The sequence below is a fragment of the Nansenia antarctica genome, assembly GCF_963989245.1.
Source record: "Nansenia antarctica genome assembly, chromosome: 6".
NCBI lineage: Eukaryota > Metazoa > Chordata > Actinopteri > Argentiniformes > Microstomatidae > Nansenia > Nansenia antarctica.
The window spans coordinates 4,569,455-4,597,285 of NC_137676.1; the positions used below are offsets into that span (position 1 = coordinate 4,569,455).

Consider the following 27,831-nt stretch of genomic DNA (forward strand, 5'->3'; position numbering starts at 1 on the left):
AGACATAAAGGCTATATCCAAAATACATCTCATTCAAGCATCATAGATTAAGAAATAAATTAACTTCTAGAGTTAGATGGTCCTTGAGTGTGGCGTGCTGGTCTTCACAGAGCTTAGACCAAAGTATTTCTTTATTTTCCATTGGTGCAATGAATAGACTACTAGACTGCCAAACGAAAAAAAAAATGTTGTTATAATGTACATTATATACTAACGAGTAAAAGGAACATGTTTAGTTCATTAGAACATGTTTAGTTCATTAGATACAGTATAATTATAACTTCATCCCCCTCCCCCCCAAAAAAAGAAAGATGTATTGGTCAACAATGTGATCACATTTTGATCTCCCCTGGCCCCCTGCCCCCCCTCCACACACACACACAACACACAACCCCCCGCCCCCGATAGGAACCGAAGAAAAACCCTAAAGCTGTATCACGTGATTATTCGGAGAGCTTCTCAATCTAGGGGGTTCGGTATTAAAGACTCAAGTAAGCCACTATTATCATGCTAGGATCCAAGCCTGCGCCTCACAAACTCAATGTCTTATCATATCAAAATAGCAGTCTAATACGATGCTAAAACCTTGTAGTATCGCAAACGCTTTAACTATGGAAATCAGCCCACTTGGCGCTCTACATGATATCTTATGTGCACACACTGTCTATGGTCTGTGAGACTAACCTGCAGTCAGGCTATGGCTTTAAAAAGGCTATGAAGACCTCACGCTGTGGTCTCATCTGGAATGGACTAAAGTAACTCGATTTTGTTTCATACTGTTTTTGACATTAATATATATACCAAATATATACCAAAGTCATAGTAGACACAGAGTAGTTCAGACACGTCACGTGAACGTAAGATGAACGTATATTCAAGCTTCTCAAATGGCTTGTACTGCAGGTGAACTGCAAAGAGAGGAACACTGGAGATATGGTTATGGTACACCTGCACGAAGATGTCAATATAATGAGGAAAATTAAGAAATATGATGTAAACGTTGAATTATTCGATTTTCTAATGTAATCTTATGGTAGTTTAAGGCACAGTCTATACATTTATGTCATTATTGCTGAGTAGATGCAACTCTTCTGCTATTCCTGAAGTAGTAATACCTCCCTTTTGTTCGAGGGGTCGTATAAAACAAGTATCAATCATGACAACAACAAAAATACACATCTTCAACTGTCCGTCCCCTTAGTCAAGAACACCGGTGATGACAGTGGAGATGCAGTCACCGTTGACAATATTCATGATACCAGGGGGGGTATTCCATCAACGTTGCTAAAGGAAAATCCAGACTTATTTCAAGAAGTCTCTTATTTATCAAAATAAGACTGGATAAAAAAAAAAAATCAAAATAAGCCTGGATTGTCCTTTAGTGACGTTGATGGAATACCCCCCAGCACACGTGTTGAGGAACTAAAGAACCCCTTTAGCAACCGCTTCTCTTCTGCTCAACACCTTCCATGGTGCGGAGCTCTGTCCCTGACAGCCCCGCCCCCACAACACAAGGTACAACGGGATACAACAGGTCCCATCAAACACCATGGATCAATTGCAACGATCGTTACCAGTCATTTTGATCTCATTCCTTCAGTTGAAGATCAGCTCACGCTGCAATGATGCTTTGACTCTCACAGAAAACACTGGAACTGATCTGCAGTTAAAGTTAACCTGTTAGGAGGTACACAGTACAAAGGCAATGTCGACTATCCCTTTCATTGAGGGATAGTCCTGTATGAACCATAGATAAAAAAGAATATGAATCATAATTAAAAAAACATTATAATCTAATCTTGGAATGATCTTGAAAAAAGAAATAAAAAAAAATATCAAAGCAATGAGAATCATCTCCCCAACAACGTTTGTTGCAACTGAGCCCATGGATGTGACTAGGTAGGTCAAGGTGTGAACTGTTAAAATGGCGTCACCAGGAGGAGAGGTGGTGGTCTCAGAACTCGTCCTCCTCTGAGCTGAGGTAGTTCTGCTTCTTCCTCACGTTCCAGTGTAAACATTGGGACAGGCTCTCGAACCAGTCATTGACCGGGTCCCGGAAACAGATAGAGGGAACGGGGAAACAGGATGTAGTAATGGTAATGCTGCAGAAGAAAAGAGAGAGGGAAAAAAAAAGAGAAAAAAGGAAAAACATTATGAAAAAAAGAAAGGTGTCACCTTTGTTCACGTTTTGAGCAAGAGGAATTCCCGGTATCGCTAAACAATGAAGAACGAGATGTGGACTGACTTCCTTTAAACAAGTCGACCGAATAACAACAGGTCTGCTACACACGTAGGTACGTAGCATGAGAGAAAAGAATCAGTGTGCCTGGAGTGACGCAGTTGGCTGAAGTCCAACCGACAGGTGAACAGTTATGTAACTACTGTCTGTGTATTCAGGTGATTTTTGTGGGGAGGAATTGGATAAGACACGAGTTGGAATTGGACACGGATGAACTCATCATTGCTCCAAACCGTGTTGATCAGGTTTTATTTGTTATACTTGGGTCTTGTTCTGTGTTGTCTGGCCTAAGGGAAGGTTTTGAAAAACGGTGGTTCACAAGGTTGCCTCTCACCTGTCTCCGTGACAGATCTCCTGTCTTTTCCTTCCATCAAAAGAAACCCAGGCTGTGTTCCTGGCATCACGAGACAGCATGATCTGAGCGTGAGAAACACACAGAGAGAAAAACGGAAAAAACAATATGAACCCAAATGGTTGGAGTCGAATGATGACAAAAGAGCTCTGTGGTCATGAGGAAACAGAAGAGGGATGGTTTTGGTGTGATTGCGATAATAAAACACAATTTCCTCATTCTTAAGGGCTCTGCACACAGCGTGCGATTTCTGTTGCGCGTCAACGTTCCATTTTGAAGTTTGAATGGAAGTCTATGAGAACATCGCATTTACCCACACACGGCCCCGATTTTAATCGCACGGCGAACATTCGATTCCATTCATTTGACAGTGCGACAAAACTCGCACGCCGTGTGCTTTGTCCCATTCAAAATGAATGGAATCGAATGTTCGCCGTGCGATTAAAATCGGGGCCGTGTGTGGGTAAATGCGATGTTCTCATAGACTTCCATTCAAACTTCAAAATGGAACGTTGACGCGCAACAGAAATCGCACGCTGTGTGCAGAGCCCTTTAGATGTTGCAAGGGGTCGAGCTGTGCACCTGCCCGGTCGTTTGTCACTTTGGTACGTGCGCTTTAGAGGCACAGCAGAGGGGGGGGAGGACAGAGGAGCAGGAACCTCCCTTTGTAATGTAGAGGACGCTTAAAGGCAAATGTGTCTGAGAGAAGTGATGAATGGTGTGTGAGTTTACATGGTGGTGTTGTACGTTTGTCTGTGTAGAAATGTATGAGATTCAACTTTTTTGTCATTGCACAGAGTACAACAAAATGTATTTTTTTTGCACGAGGCATAGGGTCAGCCATAGTCAGCGCCCCCTGGAGCAATTAGGGGTTCAAGAGGTGCCTTGCTCAAGGGCACAACGGCAGTGCTACGTAGGCACCTTAGATATGATGCCAGCAACCCTCCAGTCACCAGCTCACATGCAGCCCCCTCCTGAGGTAGGGGATGGAACCAGAGACCTTCTGATTGCTAGCCGGCCTCTCTAACCGCTAGGCTACCTGCCTCTCTAACCGCTAGGCTTCCTGCCACATGCTTGTATATGTGAACGTGTGTGTTTACCTTGAGCTCCACCCCAGCGGGCACCACGATGGGCCTGAAGGAGAGGGAGTGGGGGCAGATGGGGGTGATCATGATGGCCGGGACGTTGGGGTGGATCATGGAGGCTCCAGCTGCCACCGCGTACGCCGTGCTGCCCGTGGGAGTGGACACGATCACACCTGAGACCAGAGACACACAGACAGTCACACAAAGTCAGACAGACAGGCAATGAAAAAAAAAAAAAATATCAGTAAACTGAAATAAAGGTAAGGAACAAACCTGCCCAAGAGACGAAAAATAAAATAAAATCTTTGTCTCTAATATCAAATAAAGTAAAATAAAAACCAACATGGCGGGTTAGGCCCAAGCACAGAATGAATGAATGAATGGTCTTTATTGTCATTGATATAGTACAGGTACCAAACAACGAAATTTGGGAAGGGGGGCTCCCCTGGTGCTAGGAAAAAAAAATAAAAACAAGAAGGGAAAAGAGCTGGTTTACATAAATAAAGGCTATGTACACTATCCACTATACTATACTATACAAATAAAACACTGTGCTGTACTCTATGCTATGCTATACCTATTCTAACATTTCCTATCTCTGAACCTTATGTACCCGAGGGTTGTCATATTGCACATAGTGTTATTGCACATTCATTTAAAGTGTCGCAGTTTGCAGGTTTGAAATGTTCACAGTTGTGTTTCAGTATTGCACTTGATTTCAATCTAGTAGCTGCCATCAAATTGTCTAGATTGTCCAGGGCCTAGAACCTAGGTCTTTGCTGTGTTCAGGGCCTGAATGGCCCTGGGGTAGAAGCTGAGCTTCAGTCTGTTTGTCCTTGCGAACATGGTCCTGAACCGCCTGTCCGAGGGCAGCCGAGCAAAGTGTTCGTTCCCAGGGTGGGATGGGTCTCTGGAGATCTTGGAGGCCTTCCTGAGGCAGCGTGTGTTGTACAGCTCTTCCAGAGAGGGGAGGGGGGCGCCGGTGATCTTCTGGGCCGATCTCACGACTCTCTGTAGCGCATTCCTCTCTGCGGCTGTGCAGCTGGAGAACCACACGCAGATGCAGTAGGTGAGGATGCTCTCCACTGCGCAGCGGTAGAAGGTCACAAGCATCTCCTGTCCGATGTGGTTTTTCCTGAGGACTCTCAGGAAGTAGAGCCGCTGTTGTGCCTTCTTGATGATGGCTGCTGTGTTGGTCTTCCAGGACAGGTCATCCTGTATGTGCACCCCCAGGAATCGGAGGGTTGAGACTCTCTCCACGCTCCCTCCATCGACGAGCAGGGGCTGGACCTCAGATTTTTTCCTCCTGAAGTCCACGATGATTTCCTGGGTCTTTGACTGGTTCAGCAGCAGGTTGTTAACCTTGCACAGCTTGCCCAGCTGCTCCACCTCATCCCTGTACGCCGCCTCGTCCCCCCCCGAGATGCAGCCCACCACGGTGGTGTCGTCTGCAAACTTTACGATGGAGTTGCTGGGGTGGACGGGGGTGAAGTCGTAGGTGTAGAGTAGGGGTGGGAATCAATGATCGACGATCGATAATTGATCGATAAGGATCTTGGTCGATCACAAAATATTTTGCTCGATAATCGTTAATAAATCATTTTTTAAATTTTTATATAATAATAATAATAATGGAAATGATTAGCGCTGCTGCTGACATCCCCATCGAAACCGAAGTTTGCACCTTTCTGAGGGAGCCTTCTGCGGGCCTGAACTGCGACCCAACTGACTGGTGGAAATAAAATGAAAGAAGGTTTCCTCGGTTGGCCAAATTAGCGCGGACCTACCTCTGTTTTCTGCGGCTGGCCTAACTGTCACCAGATTGCGTTCGTCTCTCACCCCTGAACATGTTAACATGATCATCTTTTTGAACAAGAACCAGTAGGCCTGCCGCCTACAGTCTCTCGCTGGAGTTTAAATTTAAGTTAAGCTGGACGCTCTTAAGGACACTAACGTTTTCAGTCATCCTCCTATTTGTGAGTAACTGTTTTTTTACTGCTCCTATGGTGAGTTACTTATTTTCTATATTTTTATTTATAATGTAAAATGTGTTTTTAAGTTAAACAATTTAGGCTACTCACTGCCTTGTTTAAGAGGATTGTTATCTGACTGTAGTGTCTAGTTTGAATGTGAATGAATGAATGTGTGCAATAGCAACACAAATAAAGTTTTTCCCCCAAGGAAAACATGCTTGTTATTTCTGCCCTAGTTTTGTTTTTTTTTTTTATGAAAAAAAAGCTTAGCGATTAATCGATAATTGATCGTTAATTCTTGCGATTATTGAAAAAAAAATTGTGATCGTTTGCCCAGCCCTAGTGTAGAGGTTGTAGAGGATGGGGCTTAGCACGCAGCCCTGGGGGGACCCAGTGCTGAGTCTGAGGGCTGTGGAGGTGTGGGAGCCCACCCGCACCCTCTGGGGGCGGTCAGACAGGAAGTCCTTGATCCATGCACATATAGAGTGTGATAGTCCCAGGTCTAGTAGTTTGGTCACTAGCCTGTCTGGAAGGATGGTGTTGAAGGCAGAGCTGAAGTCCACAAAGAGCAGTCTCGCGTAGCTGTTTCCCCTCTCCAGGTGGGATAGAGTGGAGTGGAGAGTCGTCGCGATGGCGTCCTCTGTGGCCCTGTGGGCTCTGTAGGCGAACTGGTATGGATCCAGGTTGGGCCGGAGGCGTGTGACTATGTGGGCCCGGACTAGTTTCTCGAAGCACTTCATGATGATTGGTGTGAGTGCCACCGGGCGGTAGTCGTTTAGGCAGCTCACCGTGCTTTTCTTCGGGACTGGGATGATAGTTGAGGTTTTCAGGCAGGGTGGGATGGTGGCCTGGGACAGGGACTGGTTGAAGATGTTGGTGAAAACCCCGGCCAGCTGGTCGGCGCAGTCCCTCAGCACCCGTCCCAGGACGCCATCCGGCCCTGAGGCTTTCCTGGGGTCCACCGCCTTCAGCACGCGTCTCACTTCATGCTCTGTGAGGGTGAGGCTTCTGAGAGCTGGAGAGAGTGGTGTTTGTGTTGTGGTTACCTCTGTTCGCCCCTCGTAGAACCGGGCGTAGAAGGAGTTCAGCTTTTCCGCCAGCAGGGGGTCGTCCTCCGCGGCTGTGAGCCTGTTGGCTCTGAAGTTTGTCATGTGCTGAACCCCCTGCCACACCCGCCTGGAGTCGTTGCTCAGGAAGCATTCCTCAATCTTCTCTCTGTGGTCTGCCTTGGCCTCCCGGATGCCACGCTTTAGGTTAGCCCTGGTGATGCTGTACAGCAGTGTGTCCTTCGCTGAGAAGGCGTTGTCCCTCTCCTTGAGCAGTTTTTGGACCTTCACAGTCATCCATATCTTCGTGTTGGGGTAGACCCGGACACGTTTGTCCACGGTGGCTGAGTTGGTGCAGTTCACTATTAGGGCTTTCACACCGGCAAAGAACCGTGCCGGTTCGCGTTCGCGAACCAAGTCTGGAACCGGCCGGCGCGTTCAGACCGAAGCTCAATTGGTTCGGAACCTGAAAAGTTGGTTCGCAGCGGGCACCAAAAAATAGTGGTTCTCAAGCGCGAACCAAAACGTAGAACAGTCACGTCGTCAGAGGGTGTGTCATATTCTAGGCTGCAGAGACCAGCAAGGAGGAAGTAGACAAAATGTAGTCTAATCTAAATCTAATCATTAGTGATCCAAAACAATATCAAAAGTGTCATTATTCTCTCTATCTTCCTCACATGCTCAGCAAACACACACACGCACGCACACGCGCGCGGACATGCGCGAACGCGAATTTCGTAAGCCATTTCTATTCCAGTAACGGAGCAGCTGATTAGTAAAAGAACGCGTGTAGAAAGTGTCTTTTGTTTTGTTTCACAGAAAATGTTGTTTATTTCAGATACTGTAGTGGAAGATATTATCTTCATTTCCAGTGAAGTAGCTGCCATCTAGTTGTGAAATGTTTGTTTATCCCGCCCCTTCATCACCCAGCGTTGATAACGCGGATGGTTCAGGTTACACTGGTATGAACGCGGGCTCGTTCGCCAGACAGCACCAAGGTTCAGAGGTTTCCGAACGCGAACGCGAACCGGCACGGTTCTTTGCCGGTGTGAAAGCCCTATATGTGGTTCAGAACCGACGACGTGAACTGTTCCAGGTCCTCATGCTCATATTCCTGCCGTGAGGTGTCATTCAGGCAGATCTGCAGTGGAGCGGACCCTGCTGGCCAGGTTCTGACAGTCTTAGTGGTGATGGGAGCACTTTTCCTCATGGGAGTGTAGGCTGGGATCAGGAGGATTGACACGAATGTCAGTCTTGTCAGTCCTGTCTGTCTGTTTCTCGTAGCCCAGGGTTAGGTTCAGGAATAAGGGCTGAGGTGAGAGTCAGGGATGGGTATTTTGGAGGGGGGGTTAAAAATCTGATTGTTGGAAACAAAGAGTCGTTCTTCCTGTTTAGCAGCCTGGCCAGTTAATGACCCCCACCCGCTCTCTCCCCCCCCGCCCCCCCCCTCCCAGTTAGTCAGTGGCTCTACAACATGATGTCTAATTGCATTAGAGATCAATAATTAACCCACAACCCCAGACTGACCGGCCCCCTCTTCCTATCTCTCTCTCTCTCTCTCTCTCTCTCTGGATTCCAGCACTTGAACTGAAACATACAAAGCATTTCCAGATTTCCAGAAAGGGAGGTTTTAGTGGAACAGACTTAACTTTTCCCTCTCAGCAAATCTGCCTCCATACAGCAAGGTGCAACAGCGTACTGTACAGCACATTCACACAGTCAGAAACTGCTTTTTAATATGATATATTTTTGAATAGACTTGGACCAAGAACGCTCAAATGCTCCTCGTAGACTAGTGTAAATCTAAAGTGTAATCATTTATAAATAATAATCAATCTTGCTCAAACTGCCTGACACAAGATGATCCTTCCAAACACAGCAGGTTTAGAAGAAGAAGAAGAAGAAGGAGAAGAAGAAGAAGAAGTTCATAGTATAATAAAAAAATAAAAATAAAAATAATAATAACAATAATAATAATAAAGAAAAGAAAATAATAATAATAAAAGGATCTGTCCATCACTCACCGTCTCCCTGCACTGTGGTGATGAGGTGGCCGTCCAGGAACAGGTCCACGTTGGAGAGGTAGGAGGAGGGGCCTCGGTCCACCACCACCTCATTCAGCACCTGTCAGACCAGACAGGGGAGAACAGAGTCATCAAACACTTAACAAGCCAGGTGCACCTAAACAGTATTAATAGTGATCACACATCTGTCCACCACCACCTCATCCAGCACCTGTCAGACCAGACAGGGGAGGACAGAGTCATCAAACACATAACAAGCCAGGTGTTATGTTGTGTTGTGTTTTGTTTTTGCTCCAAGCCGTGAAGAGTAACTGAGCTAAAGATAACATGGTCCAAGTCGTATAGGCGGCGGTGGTTCAGGAGGTAGAGCCGGCGTCTAATGATCGCACGGTCGGCAGTTCGGCAGTTCAAACCCCGGCTGGCCACGTGTCAAGGTGCCCTTGAGCAAGGCACTGAACCCCTAAATGCTTCTATGGCCGAACCCTTGCCTAGAGCATAAAATCCCAAATTCCAACAATTGACTGACAAGTTTTTTTTATTGCATGGCAATAAAACAATTATTATTACCGGTATATCCATTTCCACCTAAACAGTATTAATAGTGATTACACTATTAGTCTTTCTTGCTACGCACAACACGTGCTAATATAATATCTGACTTCAGACCAGGGACGGTGTGTCTATGATGACTAAGCAGAATCAGCATAAGGTGAACTATGACACTACTCAAACACACCTGCTGTTGAAGCTGCCCCCCCCCCCCCCACACACACACACACACACATTTACCCCACACTACTAAGACATGATCTGGAGGGGAAGCACACAGGGGAAGCATAGCCACCAACACCACATTACGAAAACAAAGGCAGGGAAGCACTTTGTTCACACACACACACACACACACACACACACACACACACACACACACACACACACACACACACACACACACACACACACTATCCAACTCCTGTGCAATATACTGCTGAATGTATATTTTGTATATCTTTCTTTCCTTAAATGGTATATAATTCGATAATTGCATTTTAATGTACTTTTTTTGCCTCTTATATTTTGTTATCATATTCTATGTCTTTTTACATGTACCCGCAATGGAGCCCCACCAGCGAAAGCATCTCACACGATTGTACTTGTGTAACCGGAGTGACAAATAAACATCTTGTATCTTTGTTTGGCATGGCAGCCAAGAGGAAGGGGAGAGAGTTAGACTCAAGTCGCCCTGAAGTACTCCTTCCATCACCCAACACATTAAAGAACAACGGTTAAATGTTGGTCAGTTGTTTTGGTCACGTATCAGGACAATCTGTGGTAAAAGCCTGTGGTATAGGGGCGCTTAGGTGGCGTAGCGGGTTAAGCGCTGACCATGTAACCGCAGGGTTCGATTCCGGCCGGGGACATATCCTGCATGTCATCCCTCCTCTTTCTCTCACCCATCCTTCCTGTCTAAATCTTCACTGTAACTGTCAATAAAAATGAAAAATATGAGTGGGACTGCCCCACTCAAAAAAATATATATACATTTTTTTAATTTTTTTAAATGTGGTATTAGCAGTGAAGAACACAGTTTACACCTTATTTCTACACAGCTGATGACGTGGACGTTTTCTCGACTGTAACGCCTACTGACTTGACCACTGGATGAAGACATCAGGGCACCAGGCAGTTGTTCAAAAAGTTTCATCTGGATCCAAATGATCCTGATTCTTTTTTTTTTTTGCTATCCAGGATCAGATCTGATCTGGCTGATTTTGAGTCGTGTAGCAGGAAAATCATCCAGCTCGATCTGATCCTGGATCAGAGAAAATAATCAGGACCTTTCTGATCCGGATTAAACGTTTTTGAACAACTGGGCCTTGGTGGAGCCTTGTAAGATGGAGGTCATGAGGGTACAGTATAGGTCATGAGAGTATTAATCGTGAGGGTAGAGTATTAATCGTGAGGGTAGAGTATTAATCGTGAGGGTAGAGTGTTAATGGTCAGGGTAGGGGGGTTCCTACCTGGTAGTTCATGGCTTTGCGGCCGGCCTCGGCGTCTCCGTTGGTCATGATGATGCCCTTCTCGTCTGCCCGGGCCTTCTTCTCCCTGTTCTCCTTCACTACGCGCACTCTGAGACGACTGCGCAGGATGATGGCCGTGTTTCCTAAACACACCGGAGAAAGAAGAGAAAAAAACGATTGAAAACTTAGCACCGCGGTCTACAGTGCACACATACGCCCATGTCGGCATGGGTTCGAATCCGGCCCTTGCCCTGCTGACTGACATGCCCTCTCTCCCTTCTCCTCCTTACTTTCCTGTCTGTCTTCACTGTATCTGTCCAATAAAATGAAAGATAGGAGTGGGACTGCCCCACTCAGAGGAGAAACAAATTATGCAATAAAAGGGGTTAAACTAGCGGCTAGAAATAGGCTGGGTAAACAACCAACTTTTGTGTGTTTTGAAAAGTGCTATACAAATAGAGTTTCTTCTTCTTCTTCTTCTTATTATTATTATTAAATGCAGAGCCCACCATAAGTATTGGATAGAGGAAGCAATTTTCCTTTAGCTCTATACCACAACTCTTTGGATTTGAAATCAAACAATTACTAGGGTCAAAGTTTCTCAGCTTTTTTTTCAGATTGGGTTCACTTTTCCAATACTTTTGGTGCCCTGAAATGGGGGGACTATGTATAAAATGTTATTTTCCCTGAAATGGGGGGACTATGAGAAATGGGGGGACTATGTATAAAAAGGGTTGTAATTTCTAAATGGTGAAACCAATGGGAAAATTAATGAATGAAAGCTGAGAATCACTACTTTAACCTCACAGTAATTGTTTGAAATGTCAAACTGTCGGAGTACAGAGCTAAAAACAAGACAACAGGGGCGCTTAGGTGGTGTAGCGGGTTAAGCGTTGACCATGTAACCGCAGGGTCCCCGGTTCGATTCCTGCCGGGGACATATCCTGCATGTCATCCCTCCTCTCTCTCTCACCCATCCTTCCTGTCTAAATCTCTACTGTATCTGTCAATAAAATAAAAAATGTGAGTGGGACTGCCCCACTGAGAAAAAAATAACTTTATAAAAACAAGACAACATGCTTCCTCTTTCCAATTCTTATGGAAGGCACTGTATGTATCGTTACTGTTGTATCCCTTGTATGTTTTTGTTTTTAATCTGTTCCTTGTTCTTTTGTGCGGTATTGTACAGCACTCTGCTGATGTCTAAGTTGTTTCCGTTTTTAATCTGTTCTTTTGCATTGTATTGTACAGCACTTTGAGCTGCATTCTTCTGTATGAAAGGTGCTATGTAAATAAAGCGTATTATTGTTATAGTTGTAATGAGAGAGCAGTGGGCCAAGGCCAGCCAGCCTGGTGTACGTACCCTCGATGATCTGGTTGACCTGAGACTGGTAGGTGTCAAAGTTGAAAGGAGTGAGGAAGCCTAGAGAACCCAGGTGAAAGGCCATAACTGGTGGAACGCTCTCCTGAAAATACACAAACACTCTTATCAGATAACACACACACACTCTCTCACATACACACACACACTCTCTCTCTCTCTCTCTCTCTCTCTCTCTCTCTCTCTCTCTCTCTCTCTCTCTCTCTCTCTCTCTCTCTCTCTCTCTCTCTCTCTCTCCTTCTTTCTCTCTCCCTCTCTCTCTGTCTCTCTCTGTCTCTCTCACACACACACACACACACACACACTCTTATCAGATAACACACACACACACACACACACACACACACGATGTAGCTCACTACACAATTTCGTTGTTTTCGTTTTTTCTCAGTATATTAAAAACGGACAGGGCATAAGTTGAACATACAAGTGAATAATACATAAATGCATACCTGGAAGAGTGATGATGCGTAAAGTAAGGTTCCATCTCCACCAAGACAGATGATGAAGTCCACCCGATTGGATATGTCATCAAAATCTAAGGCACATACAGAAGCACATTAAGAACATGCCCTTAGAAGAAAGCCCCAACTTCCACCAGTGAGGAACCTGACACAAAACCACTCGTGTCTCGTAATCTCCCTACCTTCTCTGAAAGTGCAGAATTTCTTGATAACGGCCCCGAAGCTCTCATCGCCTGCGATTGCTGGGTCTTCCAGAACTTTCCTCTCCACGTAAACAATCATGTTTTTCAGCTAGAACAAACAAACAAACAGACAAGGAAACATGCATAAGTAACATGCATTTCATAGATGAGAACTAGTCTTGTTTGGTATCAACATTTGGAAGACTGATCGGTCAAAACAATGTAATAATAATACTAATACTACTACTACCAATAATAATAATATATAGTATATGCCTTTTAGCTGACGCTTTTATCCAAAACCACTTGCATTGCAGTGAGTGCATCCATTTTTCAGTATATAAGGTCCCAGTGGGAATCGAACCCACAACCTAAGCGCTGTCAGTGCCATACTGCCTCAACTGAGCCACAGACTGTCACAGACAGTCAGACAAACAGATCGTGATTGTGTACAGTTTGAGACTGTCTAGGGAGGGAGCTATGAACGTGTACATACAGACACTTTTTTATCTTTCACATTCCTAATATCGGGGGCGGCGGTAGCCTAGAGGTTAGAGAGGCCGGCTAGCAGAGCTGGTTCGATCCCCGTCTCAGGAGGGAGCTGCATGTGAGCTGGTGACTGGAGGGTTGCTGGCATCATATCTGAGGTGCCTACCACTGCAGTTGTGCCCTGAAGCTCTATCGACTGAACCGCAGAGCACGACGTCAGACAAACAGATCATGTTTGTGTACAGTTTGAGACTGTCTGGGTAGCTGTGAATGTTTACATACAGACACTTTTCATCTTTCACATTCCTTATAATGGGGGTGGGGGGGGGGTTGTGTCTAGCTTAGAGGTTAACCCCTAGTTGCTCCAGGAGCACTGACTATGGCTGACCCACACTGTGCCCTAGAGCAAAAAAATACATTTCGTTGTACTCGAAAAGATTGAATCCAAAGAAATCTAGTAACAAATCTCTCTACAGTGAACAACAACAACAGTCAGACAGCAGATTGTGTTTGTGTACAGTATCAGACGGCCTAGGGAGCTGTGAGACACGTGTACATACAGACAGACACTTTTCATGACGTTCCTAATAACAGATCTCTGTTCTGGGGAACACTTCCTCATACCTCGGTGAGGAACACGCAGAGCTCTTTGAAGGGCTGCAGCAGGCTGGCATCGCAGATCTTCTTGATCACAAGTACACTTTTGGGAGGTTTGTTCCACGTCAACTTCTGACTGGCTGGGTCCTGAATGTGCCTGAACAGACAGAGAGAGAGAGAGAGTTGATCAACATTTACATGAACTGATAGTGATACTGATCCCGGGGGGGAGCAGGCAGGGAGCATAAACAGTTCAGGGAGACATTTTCAGGAAGAGAGAGTTTGAAAACAACGTCGGCGTTGCATGCGGGGCAGCCGCAAGAACAAAATGATCTAATCTTTACGATTCATAAGCAGTAGGACAAATTCAATCAAAGCTAACTTCTAATCTATTTCATCTATCATCATTACTCAACAATGGTCGTGATTGGCTTGGATTAGCAGTCTCTTGTTGACTTTAGCTGGTCACACATGGCCCCTAATCTATTGTACACACACAAAGCTGTTTGTATTTCTCTTGCAAGGGTCGAATTATTATTTGGACATATTTTAAGTTTTTTGCCATGGCTACTCTTTATATTCTGTCCAGTACAAGACTGACTAAATAATTTGGGTTGCCAGACCAGTACGATAGGTCCGCTGTACGTGAAAGACCACCCTGAGCAGGGCTTCGCTGTTCCTTTATGCAAGTGATCCACTATGTATTAAGACCAACACAGCTGAGGGACAGCATACTACAGATAATGTACATAGTGGATGTATAGTCCACCGTGTGTGTGTGTGTGTGTGTGTGTGTGTGTGTGTGTGTAGACGGCGCTAAATGCTAAATATGAAAAGAATGTGCACCGTCAACAGTGATGTTGATATGCAGCATCTGTTTTAAAACCTATCAATGTTACAACACGTTGTGTCTCCTTAAGTAAAAGGTGTGTGTCCTGACTGTGGACCACTGAGGCCTCAGTGTTCCCTAGAGGAGGCTGGTGCAGATGCTTGTCCCAGTGCTCAGAGGAGGGCTTGTATTAAACCATGGACATACCCATATGAAACACAACTCATGTGACTTAACTTTTCGCCCAACGACTAACAAATGGACTGCACTTATATAGCGCCTTTATCCAAAACACACACATTCACACATCAATGGCTGCAAGATACCATGCAAGGCGCCGGCCTGCTCACTGGGCACTGGGAGCAATTGTTTTGGGGGGGGGGGGGGGGTTCAGTGTCTTGCCCAAGGACACTTCGACATGTGGCCAGCCGGGGATCGAACCACCAATCTGCCAACCTTGCGATCATTAGATGCCGGCTCTACCTCCTGCGCCACAGCCGCCCCGTCCCCAAATGGCTGAAACACCCCAGTGACCATTTTTATATTTACATTTTAGACATTTAGCAGACGCCAAAAAGTTTACATCAGTCATTACGAGAAAAAGACAAATGCTAGATACTAGTTTACCAGTCAATACAGAGATACATTTTCAGGAAGTTACTGTACATTTGTAACAGAAGTCCCCTAGTAACTGATGGAAGCTGAAAACACATGAAAAAAATATGATCTTTTTACATGTTTACTATTCTACTGAAAACTCAAATAAAACTGTTGAGACGAGAACAAGGTTGGTTCAAATGGTTAGGCTCGTTTACATGATAATGTGGGACTATTCTTCTATTGAGTATCAGTATCATAGTACCAGCAAAGAACAGTTAAGCTTCGGGCTATCAATATCAAAGCAGTGGATTCCCCGCTTGCACGCTGCCACTCAGAGACTAGTCACACAGGTTAGCATAACTCCTGTCCAAACCATCGTCTTGAGTTGACAAATGGGGGGGGGGGGCCTAGCGGAAACAATGGTTTTCTGGATTTGTTTGTATTGGTTTCCTTTCGCGTTATTGAATAAGAACACAGAACATACAAGCTTAAGTCACTTAAGTACTTCTTCATTCTGATGGGTTTGTTGACTCACAAAGAGAAACTGGTTCCCCAGTGGACCATTATTGATAAACACGCAAGGTAGACTAACCCTGTCCTCCATGTGTTTCTTGCCTTCTCACAAACACCTGAAGACAAAAGCACCTCTATTCCATCCTGACTGGCAGCATTCAACCTAGGCTGCTTACGATAACTCGCAATGCAAGAGCTAAAACTTCACTCAAGCATCAACATTTTTTTACACAATTGTTTTTCTATTGAGAAACACCGTCAGATGGGAGAGAGAGAGAGAGAGAGAGAGAGAGAGAGAGAGAGAGAGAGAGAGAGAGAGAGAGAGAGAGAAAGAGATACAGACAGAGAGAGAGAGAGAGAGACAGACAGAGAGAGAGAAAGAGATACAGACAGAGAGAGAGAGAGAGAGACAGACAGAGAGAGAGAGAAAGAGATACAGACAGAGAGAGAGAGAGAGAGACAGACAGAGAGAGACAGAGAGACAGACAGAGAGAGAGACAGAAAGAGAGAGAGAGACAGAGGAATAAGAGGTCCTCACCATTTCCACACATGGTTGCTGCTGTTCTCTGGACTCTGCTGTTGCACACTGTGGTTGAATTTCATGGCTGTCTGCATGTGATGACGGATGCAGATAGTGGAGACGGATGGAGAAGGCACTGTCTGTGCTTCTCTCTGCCTACTACCTGTCCTTCAGCCTGCTGGTTCCACTATCTAAACACAACTCATTCTGCTCCAGACAACCTCTCTATGCCCTCAGCATTATTACAAAAAAATAAAATAATCAGAAGCTTAACCCTGAAGTTGAATGAATTCTTCTGATGATCTTCCCATGAAGCTGACAAACTACCTCTGTCCCTCATCAAACTAAACCAAGGAAACTACACTAGTCCCTGGAGTGCCCAGTGTTCTATATCTGTCCACATGAGGTCTTAACAGTAAATCTCAACTGAACATTCTGCCACTGACACAGACAGACCTCTCACTCCGGTTAAGAAAGACCTGAGAGGATGACATCACACTAGCCACGCCCCCACACAGCTACAGGGGATGCCCGCCCATTCAGGGTGAAATGATCATTTAATTGGCCCTGGGTGTGTCATCATTTAAGAGAGGAGGTTAGAGAATTCCCCCTGGCATCACTGAAAACAGCTGACCAGAAATAGCATGTCATAGAAAGCATTTACTGATAAATTACTATACTTCCTTGAGGTCATTTTAGAAATGTGTTTCCTTGTTGAATATTCATCGAGTAGGCTAATATTTCTGGGATGGAAATGGTCTTACTGCATTACTGTCATAAAAATAAAATACACCATGTGGCTTTATAGAAAAAATTGTAAAAGGTACTAAAAAGTAGTGACAGCAATATACTCAATACTGTTGATGAAACTCAGTATATTCATGAAACCAGTCTGAGACGACTCTATGTTTTGTGACATGGTGCATTATCATGCTGGAAGTAGCCATTTAGAAGATGGGTACATTGTGGCCATGAAGGAATGCAAACGGTCAGCAACAATACTCAAATAGGCTGTGGCATTCAAGCGGTGATAGATTGGTATTAACGGTCCTAAATGTGCCAAGAAAACATTCCCCCCCCACACCATAACACCACCTCCACCAGCTTGGACTGTTGACACAAGGCAGAGTAGATAATTGGATGAATGAGAAGGTGTGCACGTGTTCCTATGTGCATGTTGTAATATCACATTGTTGAGGCCGTGGGCACATAAAAGCATTTCACCGTATGAGTATGTGACAATAAACCCAATTTGACTTTTAACATTTACATTACATTTTTGGCATTTAGCTGACGCCTTTGCCCGAAGCAATTTACAACAAATACATTTGACTGAAGTAGGTGGATTATCTATCCACCAGTCATAATAGCAGGAAAAGGTAATCTATGCTCAGGCCCGGGGCCATTGGCAGTCGTCGTTCCCAGAAGAAGGACGATTTTTTTTCAAATTATTATTTAACTGAAATTAATTAAGACTTGTTATATAAATCTGGAGAATGCCAGTCAACGATGGCTTTTATTTACTGTCATGTTTAGGGTGTGGAGGGTAGGTGCGGAGGACACTCTCTAATAGCCCAGTACTCCACAGTTGCACTCTCAGCGCACGCACACACACACCACACACACCACACACACCACACACACCACACACACACACACACACACACACACACACACACACACACACACACACACACACACACAAGTTCAGTTTCATGAACACGCCCTTCCACAGACAAGGAAGTAGCTTACCAGTGTAGCTGGTTTCAGACTAGCTATCGAGCAGTGCCAAAAGCTAAAGATAGCAAAACAATGGATTTGGCTCTTCGAATCGCCGCAGGTCAAGCAACATTCTCCAATAGCCGCTATTAGAAGTCTTAAACCGGTACACCTTCCCTCGGGATATTCCCCTCTCTGTTACCATCTGAAAACACTGATTGATCTCCCATCACTGGGAGTAGTGCTGAGTGATGTCCCATCACTGACCCCTCAGACAACAGTTATTGATCAGATCACGACCAATGGGTAAAATAACCTAAATACAGGTGGCAACGGTATGGATGGTATTGACAGAAGTAAACCACAAAGCTTAAATATCTTATTCACCTGGTATTAATACTATAATACCTGCCCAAAAACACAGCACACGTTCATTTTCCAACATGACACAGGAGAGAGGAAACATCCACCATCAAATTAAAAAGTCCCCACGTAAAAATTCTAAATCAACTTCTCATGTTTAAATGTCTATGCTAAATGACGCAACTACAGTGTGAATGAGTCATTGTCCATACTTAGTTGGCCTGCCTATATTCGGCTTGTAGAGGAGGTTTTACTAAAGCAGGATGTTTGAAATTCCATGTTCCAAGCATCTCAAAATCATTGAGCCCCCCCTCCCAAATTTCGTTGTTTGGTACCTGTACTATAGCAATGACAATAAAGACCATTCATTCATTCATTCATTCATTCATATTCAAACCAATTTGAATTATTAGGATTCTGGCATGAAACTTCCCTCCCCAAACCACAACATGTCTAACACATGCCTGCCTGGCTAAGTAGCGTAGTGTAGCGGTGCTGGTCAGTCTAACTGTGTTCGGGAGAGGCTCTAAAATGAAGGTTTTGGTCTAAAATGAAGGTTTTGGTCTGTCTGATGAGACAGCAGACAGTCTACCCACAACATCATCACTCAGGTTTCGTAACTATAGCCCTATTCGCACGGGACTAGTATTATCTAGGGGACCTCATGTAATTTAGGAATTACGGGGGGGGGGGCGGGGGGGGCTGAGTTTCGTGTGGTGCATTTGCATGAGATAAGCGAAGTGAACAACAAGCGCAATGGCTGTTAAAAAGACCAGGCATTGGACGCACAAAGAGGCGGAGAAAACGAATCACTCCAAATCACCGACATGCCGATTCGCACGGGACTAATATTATCACAGGACCTCTGTGTTCTGCGGAATATGGTAGATCATTTGTGAATTTGAATTTGTACTTTTACACAAATCACGGTGACGGACATGGCCGATTCGCACAGGCTTAAGAACACAGACGACCTCCGTAATTATAAAAAGACAAATGACCAGAGGTCCCCAGATAATACTAATCCCGTGCGAATAGGGCTTAAGACGGAGAGCATGGTGTTATTAACACCTGTGGAAACATTTTTCTCACACACTTTCCACTTTCTTTCTACTTACAGCCAGCTCAGTAGCGCTGCACTTACGGATGCTAATCTATTCTATTACTGGTGCCAATTACTATTCTATTACTGACAGCCTTAGCAGCCAGTGACAGGAGACCCTGACCCTTACAAGAAGCCCCCGAGGCTCAAGCCAATGTCTGAGAGAACCTGGCGGGCCGACAGCTTAGCTAGGCTGAGAGTCTTTCATAAGGGAATGCTGACTGCTCCACAATGTCTGACCATCACTATCCAAATGACATGTATGTGTAATAGTTATACATTTTCAGGTTATATAGTAAAAAAAAAAGAAAAAAAGTGTACAATAAACATGTTGTCCACCACAAATGATGTAGCGCCCCACCTTGTGTGAATCGGTGACAGCGATACAAACGTTTGACACACAGGTTACCGCAATGTGCAGTAGTGCTGCTTATTCATGATCAGTTTTGCTTCTTACTGCCAATTGTGTTTAGTTGAAGGCGGTTCACGGGTTTGAGCTAGGCAAGAGGAAGGCTTGCAGTGCTTATCGGACTCACTTACGAGAATTTTACAGTATTATTTGAAAACGAAAAAGATGCGGTCTGAGCCTGAGGTGCGCTTTCCTCTTTTCACCATCACAACACTAATCGCCGCCACCTCGAAACACAGAACAAGTTGCAGGCAAGACCTGTCTTTCACCATAGTTTCAACATTGGGCCAATCGGTGTGATTTTGTAAATACCGCATCTGTCAGGGAAGACACACCACGAGTTTCGTCAAAAGTGTCCCAGTGTTGGAGACAAAGACATACGAACATACAATCAGAGATCAAGAAATATGAACTGAGAGAGAGAGATGGAATCAGAGTCCCTTCCCTGACTTCATCAGTGGGGGATAATTGAGTGCAATTTGAAGACATCATGATATAGAGGAGAGTCACACAACTGTCTGACAGCTTTGTCATACTTACATCACTGCGTTGGGGTTCTGCAGCATGCATGCTTTTGGTCCAAACGTGGTCACAGGACTCGGTCCATGCAGGGACTGAGATCTCCTAAAAGACAAGATGGACAGAAAAATCACTTAGAAACTGACAAAAACATGTCACTCACAGATAATAATAATAATAATAATAATAATAATAACAACAATAACCTTTATTTGTATAGCACTTTTCCTGCAAGCTTTGCAGCTCAAAGTGCTCCAATCATTATATAATCATAATTTCATTATTAAGTCATTTAAAGGCAATATTAAAAAGATTTTAGTCTTGACTTGAACATATTTGCTGAGGTTGCATCCCTATTATAAACTGGCCGTGCATTCCACAATTTGGGTGCATAAAATGAGAATGCAGCCTCACCAAATCTCTTCTTTTGTACATGTGATACACAGAGAAAACCAGCGTCAGAAGACCTGGATGTCAGGTGTCAGGTAAGAATGTAAATGGCTGTCTCTTATAGAAGCTTAACGCAACACTCCGCAATTAGGATGTCAATCCATAGTAAGACAGACATTTGTGTTTACAAACTGAGTGGTAGGTACTAGGTAGGCTATCTCATGTAACTATCACTGATTAGATACGACAAGCTTCCCTGCAATAGGCTTCAGTCTCTTTAGACACTTGAACCCAGTGTGGTGGAGTCAAATACGGGGCCAATCATAATAGAAGCAAAGGTGTCTCGTTATAGATATAATCAAAACAAACCAAATCAAATCAAATGATTGACAGACAGAATGCCTTGCATTCTCTAACGACGAGGGAATCTCTTTAGACGGGGCCTGCTTCATGAAAGCAACAGTGGAAAAAAATCCTGAACTAATTATGTGCTCTGAAACTTAATTAGAACATGGCTAATTGTATTATGGGTGAAGGGTCATTTCCAATTGCTCAGAATGAGTCCACCTGCTCTGATGGAGCAGGAAAGATGGCTGCCTCGCCTCTCCTCTCCTCCCCTCACCTCACCTCTCAAGAGGCCTTGTGGCCCCGAAGGTCACGTCACAAGACAGTGCTTAGCAAATCCTATTAGTTGGCCATCTGCTGCAGGCCGACAGACACACTCACTAGCTAGGGCAACAAAGAGCCGCCACAACATTCTCGGTGACCCAAATAGTTTAGAGAAACGAGTTGAGATCCACAGCTAAAACCTTAAAGGGATGCTTCATTGCTTCAGACTATGTTCATGTTTAGGTGAAATATCCTCTCGACCCTGAGCTGTCCTCATAGGCCAGTAGTGAAAGATTCTCCGGTTCTCTACTTTCGCTACAGCAAAGTTAGCAGTGAGCAGTGTCTTCTGCAATAGGGCGGCAGGTAGCCTAGAGGTTAAAGGTTAGAGAGGCCGTCCAGTAATCGGTAGGTCGCTGGGCTGGTTCGATCCCCACCCCAGGAAGGTGCCGAATGTGAACTGGTGATCACATCTATATCTAAAAGGTGTCTAGTGTCTAGTGTCTACAATTGCTGTCGTGCCCTTAGGCACGAGGCACTTAACCGCTCAACTGCCCCAGGGGCGCCGAAGATGGCCGACCCTGTGCCTCTGTTCTCCCTGGGGGGAGACGTGTGCACGAGCTACTTTCCATTGTCTCTGTTCAACGACAATAAAGTTGAGTCTTATCTTATCAATCAGGATTCCTAACAAACCGCGACACATTAGCATTGTGTAAATGACGCGCCATAATGTCCTCAGAGAAACTTCAAACAATGTTCGTTTACGAGTGTTAAGCCCCGGGCCTGATTGACTCTACTGAGGTGGTGTGCCTGGGGAGGCGGGGCCAGGGATGTGATGCTAATGAGTTACACCTGCGGCTGATGTCCTCAAAAAACGTAATGCCTACCTTTTGTTTTGTTTAAGTGCTGGTACTTGGTCTTGTGATGGGTTTTTAGTGTGTTAGTTTTCTGCCTGTGAAGTGTGGCTTTCTTTTGGTTTTTGCTCAGCAGGGGCGGTGAGTATTGGTTTCTTCTTTTGTGTTCTTGTTCCGCCCTGCCCATAGACTGGACAATAGACTGGCCCATAGACTGGACAATTGGGGTGATGCCTCTTGCCATTATTAGTGGATGTTTTGTTTTCTGTGTAGGCATGAGGGCCTATTGTTATAACGTTAACCTTTTGTACGCCATTTCAGTGACTCTGTCTAACTTCTTATTGGTGTGGGCTTGCTTTATGTGTGCAGCTTTCTGAGAAACACTTTGGTTTGTTCCCTTTTGGTTTCTTGGGACTTTTTCCAGCCGCAACGAACTATGCTTGAAAGGATTTTTTTTGATGTGCATTCTATTAAAGATCAAACAATTACAGTCTCTGTAATCGATTTGCTCAGAACTGGAACTATTTCCTCTTCATCGCACTTACACAGCCTCTTTGTTTCAGAGTCACCACCAGCCGAGCTCTCTCCTCTCATAGCAGCCACTCAACTGTGGAGGGATACTGGCTGTGAACAAAAAGTTGCCGGTCCTATCCTAATGGAATCCCACAAGTATGTGTAACAACTGTTATCACTAGGGTTGGGCGGTTTCCAATTGTTTTATTTTATTTAAATTACTAAATTACAAAAAGTAGTTCTGCCATCACTTTCATAGCATCTTCAATCACACAGGCAATGGTGGACAAACATTCTCATGGTGTTTATTTTATATATCTGCACATTGCACAGCTTTTTTTTAGGACTGTATTGGCCTACGTGACACAGGTTATTTATTTGACAAATACCATTATTTACAAAAAGTTCTGCCATCACTTTCATAGCATCTTCAACCACACATACAGTGGTGCTGGACTAACACTCTTAAGGCGTTTATTACCGTATATATAGAAATGTATGATTTAAAAATAAAATAATAACTGTGGTATACTGTTTAACCATATAACCACCCAACCCTGGTTATCACTGCAGATTATTGCAAAACTATGTATTTGTGAAAACAATAAGATCTTGTACAAGTTTGTCTAGTTTAAAGCTGCTACACAACTTTTTTGAAGTGTCTCTGAGGAGACTTTGGCATGTGATTAACAATACTAACTTAGGGTCTGTTGTTGTTGCTGCGGTCACAAAGTGAGAACTGAGAACTACTACCCTATGAGGACGACTCAGGGTGAGATGATATTTCACCTGAACATGAATTCATAGACGTGAGGAGCGTTGTGATTTTGGCAACGAGAGAGAATGTTGGCTAGCTCCTCATTTGAAGATGTGAGACAATACTTCACACCCCCTGATTGAGCTACTATGGTGCGATTGTGTTTGTTTGTGTGCGCGTGTGGCCGATGATTATGTTATCCTAGGGATTTTCCAACCACTTCTCTATGTAGGTTGGCTCAGTGGGTAGCAATCACACACGCACACACACACACACATACGCATGCGCATGCGGACACACACACACACACACACACACACACACACACACACACATACACTTGCACCATAATTCATGGTCAAACAGAGACTAGGTTGACACTCAATGTGCTGTTTCCTGGAACACACAGTGGGCTGATGGGACTGTGTATACAGAAGTGTTTAAAATGTTTGGGGTTGTGTAACATCGGGCCACGGGCCATGTCGCAATGGGTTGTCTCAAAAAGTACATTTACATTTTTGACATTTAGCAGACGCCTTTATCCAAAGCGACTTACAACAAATACATTTGTCTAAGTATGTGAATCATCTATCCATTAGTCAGGATAAGAAAAATCAATCTATGCAAGAGCGGGATTATCTAATGACAAGTTGACGTTGCTTAACACAACAGCACCAGCCTTCTCTCACTACATCAAATCACACAGTAGAAAATACTCATTTCTAATAGTGCCGATACTGAATGAAACTGAAAAAGGTGATTATATGTCTGTATGTCATCTGAAAAAATATTGCACAATGGCCGCACCTGCAAATGGTCCCTTAGATAAAAAGGCATCTAAGAAATGTTAGCATCTTTAAAAAGGAAGCGTTAAATAAACACTAGTAGGGATTAATTCATCTCATAAATTGAAATCTTACACAATAAAATTCAAGGGTGACTCATGCAAGCCATAAATCTAAACAGTCCTATTCGGTTAAACCCATCTTCCATAAAATAAAAAAATCGTGACACACAAAATGAGCAGTACAATTCAAAGCAGTAACATTTAAATTCAGGCTAATGTTTTCAAACAGAGATACAGGTCAAGGTAAGCTCTCAATTTGGCCAATACAGGTCAAGGTAAGCTCTCAATTTGGCCAATACAGGTCAAGGTAAGCTCTCAATTTGGCAATGAAATGGGGCGCCGGCCGGCAGGCAGCCACCAATAGTGCGGGTACCTGTAGTCTGAGATGCTGGAGACAGAAGAGGTGCTCAGGCTGCGGGTCTTCCTGGTGCGGATGGCCAGGCTCCGGTTGGGGGTCTCCCCGCTATCGCAGGAGGAACAGCAGTAGGGGACAGCTTCCACTCCAACCTCCTCTCCAGCCTCCATGTCTGCCAGGGGAAACACACAGAGGGACGACGAGTGTCGGAAAAAAACAGAGGCCTCCGGGTTAGAGGCTGCCTTAGAACACCCGTCAGCAGCAACTGTCAGGGGCTCAACGGTTCACCTCCTACTGGGCCTAGTCACAATTCATTTCAGACTGTTTACTTAGACGCTGACTCCTAGCTTTTAGGTGTCCACAGAGAACTGCACCTTCTACAATGCACAGTCAGAGAAGCTAGGATTGTGTGACTGTGAACTACTGGGTCTGTTAGGTTGGCCTATGTACATTGTACAGAGCTGGTCAATGGCACTTGACATACATATGGACAGGCATTAGGTTAATTATTATACGCCATTTAGCTGACGCCAAAGCGACTTATATCGCAGTGAGAGCATGGTCCCAGCGGGAATCGAACCCACAACCTAAGTTACTACCAACTGAGCCACCGAAGACCACAGGTTGATATATATATATTGATATCCATAGGTTGATATAGATCTTGAAATCATTGCTAGGGCAATATCTGTGCTTATATCAAGACTTGGGTTTGCCACAGATGTCCTACTGATCTTCAACCTCAACTGTACATAAAGGTCTGATTTATCTAATGAGCTATACTACTTATGCCTTTCTAATATAGAATTACAGAAATTAGAAAAATGTACTCAGAACAGAAAAGGAGCATATTATATAGGCTATTTCAAACATATTCTTCCACTCCATGCCATAGGCTACCTAGTATTTTTCTGGGTATTTTGGATTAAGCCTAATAATTGGATACACTTGAACTAGGTTGTAGAGTCTTCCCTATAGGCATTTACTGGCCAATCGACCCACCAGACTGGCCAATCGACCCACCAGAGTAGCCAATCGACCCACCAGAGTAGCCAATCGACTGTGAGAGGCTTTCCTCCAGTCACTGGGCTCAGCATGTCTTGCAGACAGACAGAGACAACTTGTGGATCCAGACAACAGTCAACACCTACGCTATCTCATAACGTCCAGTACATTGTGTACTGTAGCGAGTTAAGCAACATCATTGACGACGTTAAATAGCTTTTAAAAAACAAATGAAGTGACATTAAAACACAATGACACCGTTGTTGTAAAGCTGAACAGCATAATCATGTCGGTATTATTCTTAACATCACCAACAGAGCTCACCTAAGATGTGATTGCCATGACAAAGCCAGTGTGCTTAAACGAGTTGATTTAAGGGTAGGCTAGCTATGATAGCATGTTAGCAGCCAGATTAATGACATTAAAGTATTTACCCTGCTCGATTTGACCCGCCGGTTTCGGTATCAGAGCCTCGCCATTGAGTTAATCTGACGACGAAGCTAAGTTTCTTTCAAACTGTTTCCATGACTTATCTGGGTAGCAGAGCGAACAAATGACGAGCTAATGAAGCTAATGTGTCTCTGGATGGTTTAGCTCTCTGCAGCCAAACTGTCAACTGTCAGACGTTCCACAGGGCTGCGTTCGTACATTCGAATTCGAAAATCGGATCAGCACTCACGAAACGCCTCTCGTCCAATCAAATTACTCGGTCCCTTTATCACGTCGCGCCCCTTGTGCGCTCGGGCGCTCTCAGAGCGAATTTACGAACGCAGCCCCTGATTCCACTGTAATTACTGACGTCACCTACAGCTTTCTCTACTGGGGGTACAGAAGTGGGGATTTTCCAACGCGTTTTAACACTTAACACATCTTTTTAACAATTATGCAAGGTGATTGATGTTGATTGATGCGAATTCTTTTGTTATAATGACACCCTCAAAACACATGACAAAGTTTATTGAAACATAAAAAGAACCATAAATAAAGGTGTTTTGGAGTGAGGATCAACGGGGAAACTTGACTTCTGTGCCCCAGTTAGAGGGGCGTGGCTTCAGAGTTGTGTGATTTTAACGCTTCCGGGGTGAGTAGCTACCTATAGGTAAAGGCTGACTGGGCTGAACCATGCTGCTGAAATGTGCCAACCAGCCACCAGTCGTAACAATATAGGTCTAGACTGAGTTATGGTGCATTCGGATGCTGTCGGAAACTCGGATATTATGAGTTTTCAAGAGGGAAAATGAAATAAAGTAAAAGTAGGGAGATTTACATTTACATTTTTGCCATTTAGCAGACGCCTTATTCCAAAGCGACTTTACAATCAATACATTTGACTAAGCAACTGAACCATCATCAATTCACCAGTCGTAGCAGGAAGAGCAATCTAGCTCAGGCCCGGGGCCATTGGCAGTCGTCGTGATAAAAGAAGAAAGATTTGAATTTTATTTTTATTAATAGACACTGGAGAAACAGTACAAGAGGGAGGGGGAGTAGAAATCTTAGGACACAGTATGGGGGAAACAGGTCTCAGGAGACAGTGCTCGGGGGTAGTAGATGTCTCAGGAGGAGCAGTTAAGGTGTAGCCTGAAGAGATGGGACACTCAGACCAGTATGATGACCCCTGAGTATGAGTTGTGACGTGTTCAGTCACCTTTTACAGAAAACACTGACGCTGACTGTTTTGACATTGGCAGACGATCATTACAGGTTGCAAACAAAATGTCATTGGTTGAAGAGTTGTTGAAGAGTTGTTCTTCAAAAGCACTCAAATGCATCCATGTCGTCGTCATGACCTCACAAACTGGGAACTAGGGTCGAGCCAAACGAACACACCACAAGCACATAAAGCATGGAGTGAAACTGTACTTCACTCATGTTTCTTGGTTTGTGTTACAGTCAAGTGATAACAATAATAACTGACCTCAGATAGCATCAATGGTATGGACACCAAACCGTTGCTACTTTACAGCTACTGGTAAACATAAAACCAGTCACCAAGTCAAACAATATACACACAATACACAATAACACAATAAATGTGTTATTGTAGCGTGTGGTGTCGAAGGAGAACACAATGGAC

The 27,831-nt window shown here is 44.3% G+C and overlaps 1 protein-coding gene across 1 annotated transcript; it reads right to left on the reverse strand.

Moving 5' to 3' along the window:
* Positions 1-1,437: 1,437 nt before the first annotated feature.
* Positions 1,438-26,332, reverse strand: nadka (NAD kinase a). Its single transcript, XM_080533411.1, has 12 exons — positions 26,189-26,332; positions 24,768-24,921; positions 20,449-20,532; positions 13,881-14,010; positions 12,768-12,876; positions 12,574-12,659; positions 12,104-12,206; positions 10,741-10,883; positions 8,720-8,819; positions 3,692-3,849; positions 2,574-2,656; positions 1,438-2,102 (listed from the first exon to the last, which is right to left on the reverse strand). The coding sequence occupies exons 2-12, from the start codon at positions 24,917-24,919 to the stop codon at positions 1,955-1,957; spliced, it is 1,296 nt and encodes a 431-aa protein (XP_080389537.1). The 5' UTR covers positions 24,920-24,921; positions 26,189-26,332; the 3' UTR covers positions 1,438-1,954.
* Between the last annotated feature and the right edge of the window lie 1,499 nt (positions 26,333-27,831).

Excerpts from the sequence above, each read along its gene's own strand:
- nadka (XM_080533411.1), bottom strand. The coding sequence starts at position 24,919 with ATGGAGGCTGGAGAGGAGGTTGGAGTGGAAGCTGTCCCCTACTGCTGT. Across the intron at positions 12,207-12,573 it reads ACGCATCATCACTCTTCCAG|GAGAGCGTTCCACCAGTTAT; the intron begins GTATGCATTTAT and ends GTGTATTTTCAG. Across the intron at positions 3,850-8,719 it reads CACCACAGTGCAGGGAGACG|GTGTGATCGTGTCCACTCCC; the intron begins GTGAGTGATGGA and ends CTCTGGTCTCAG.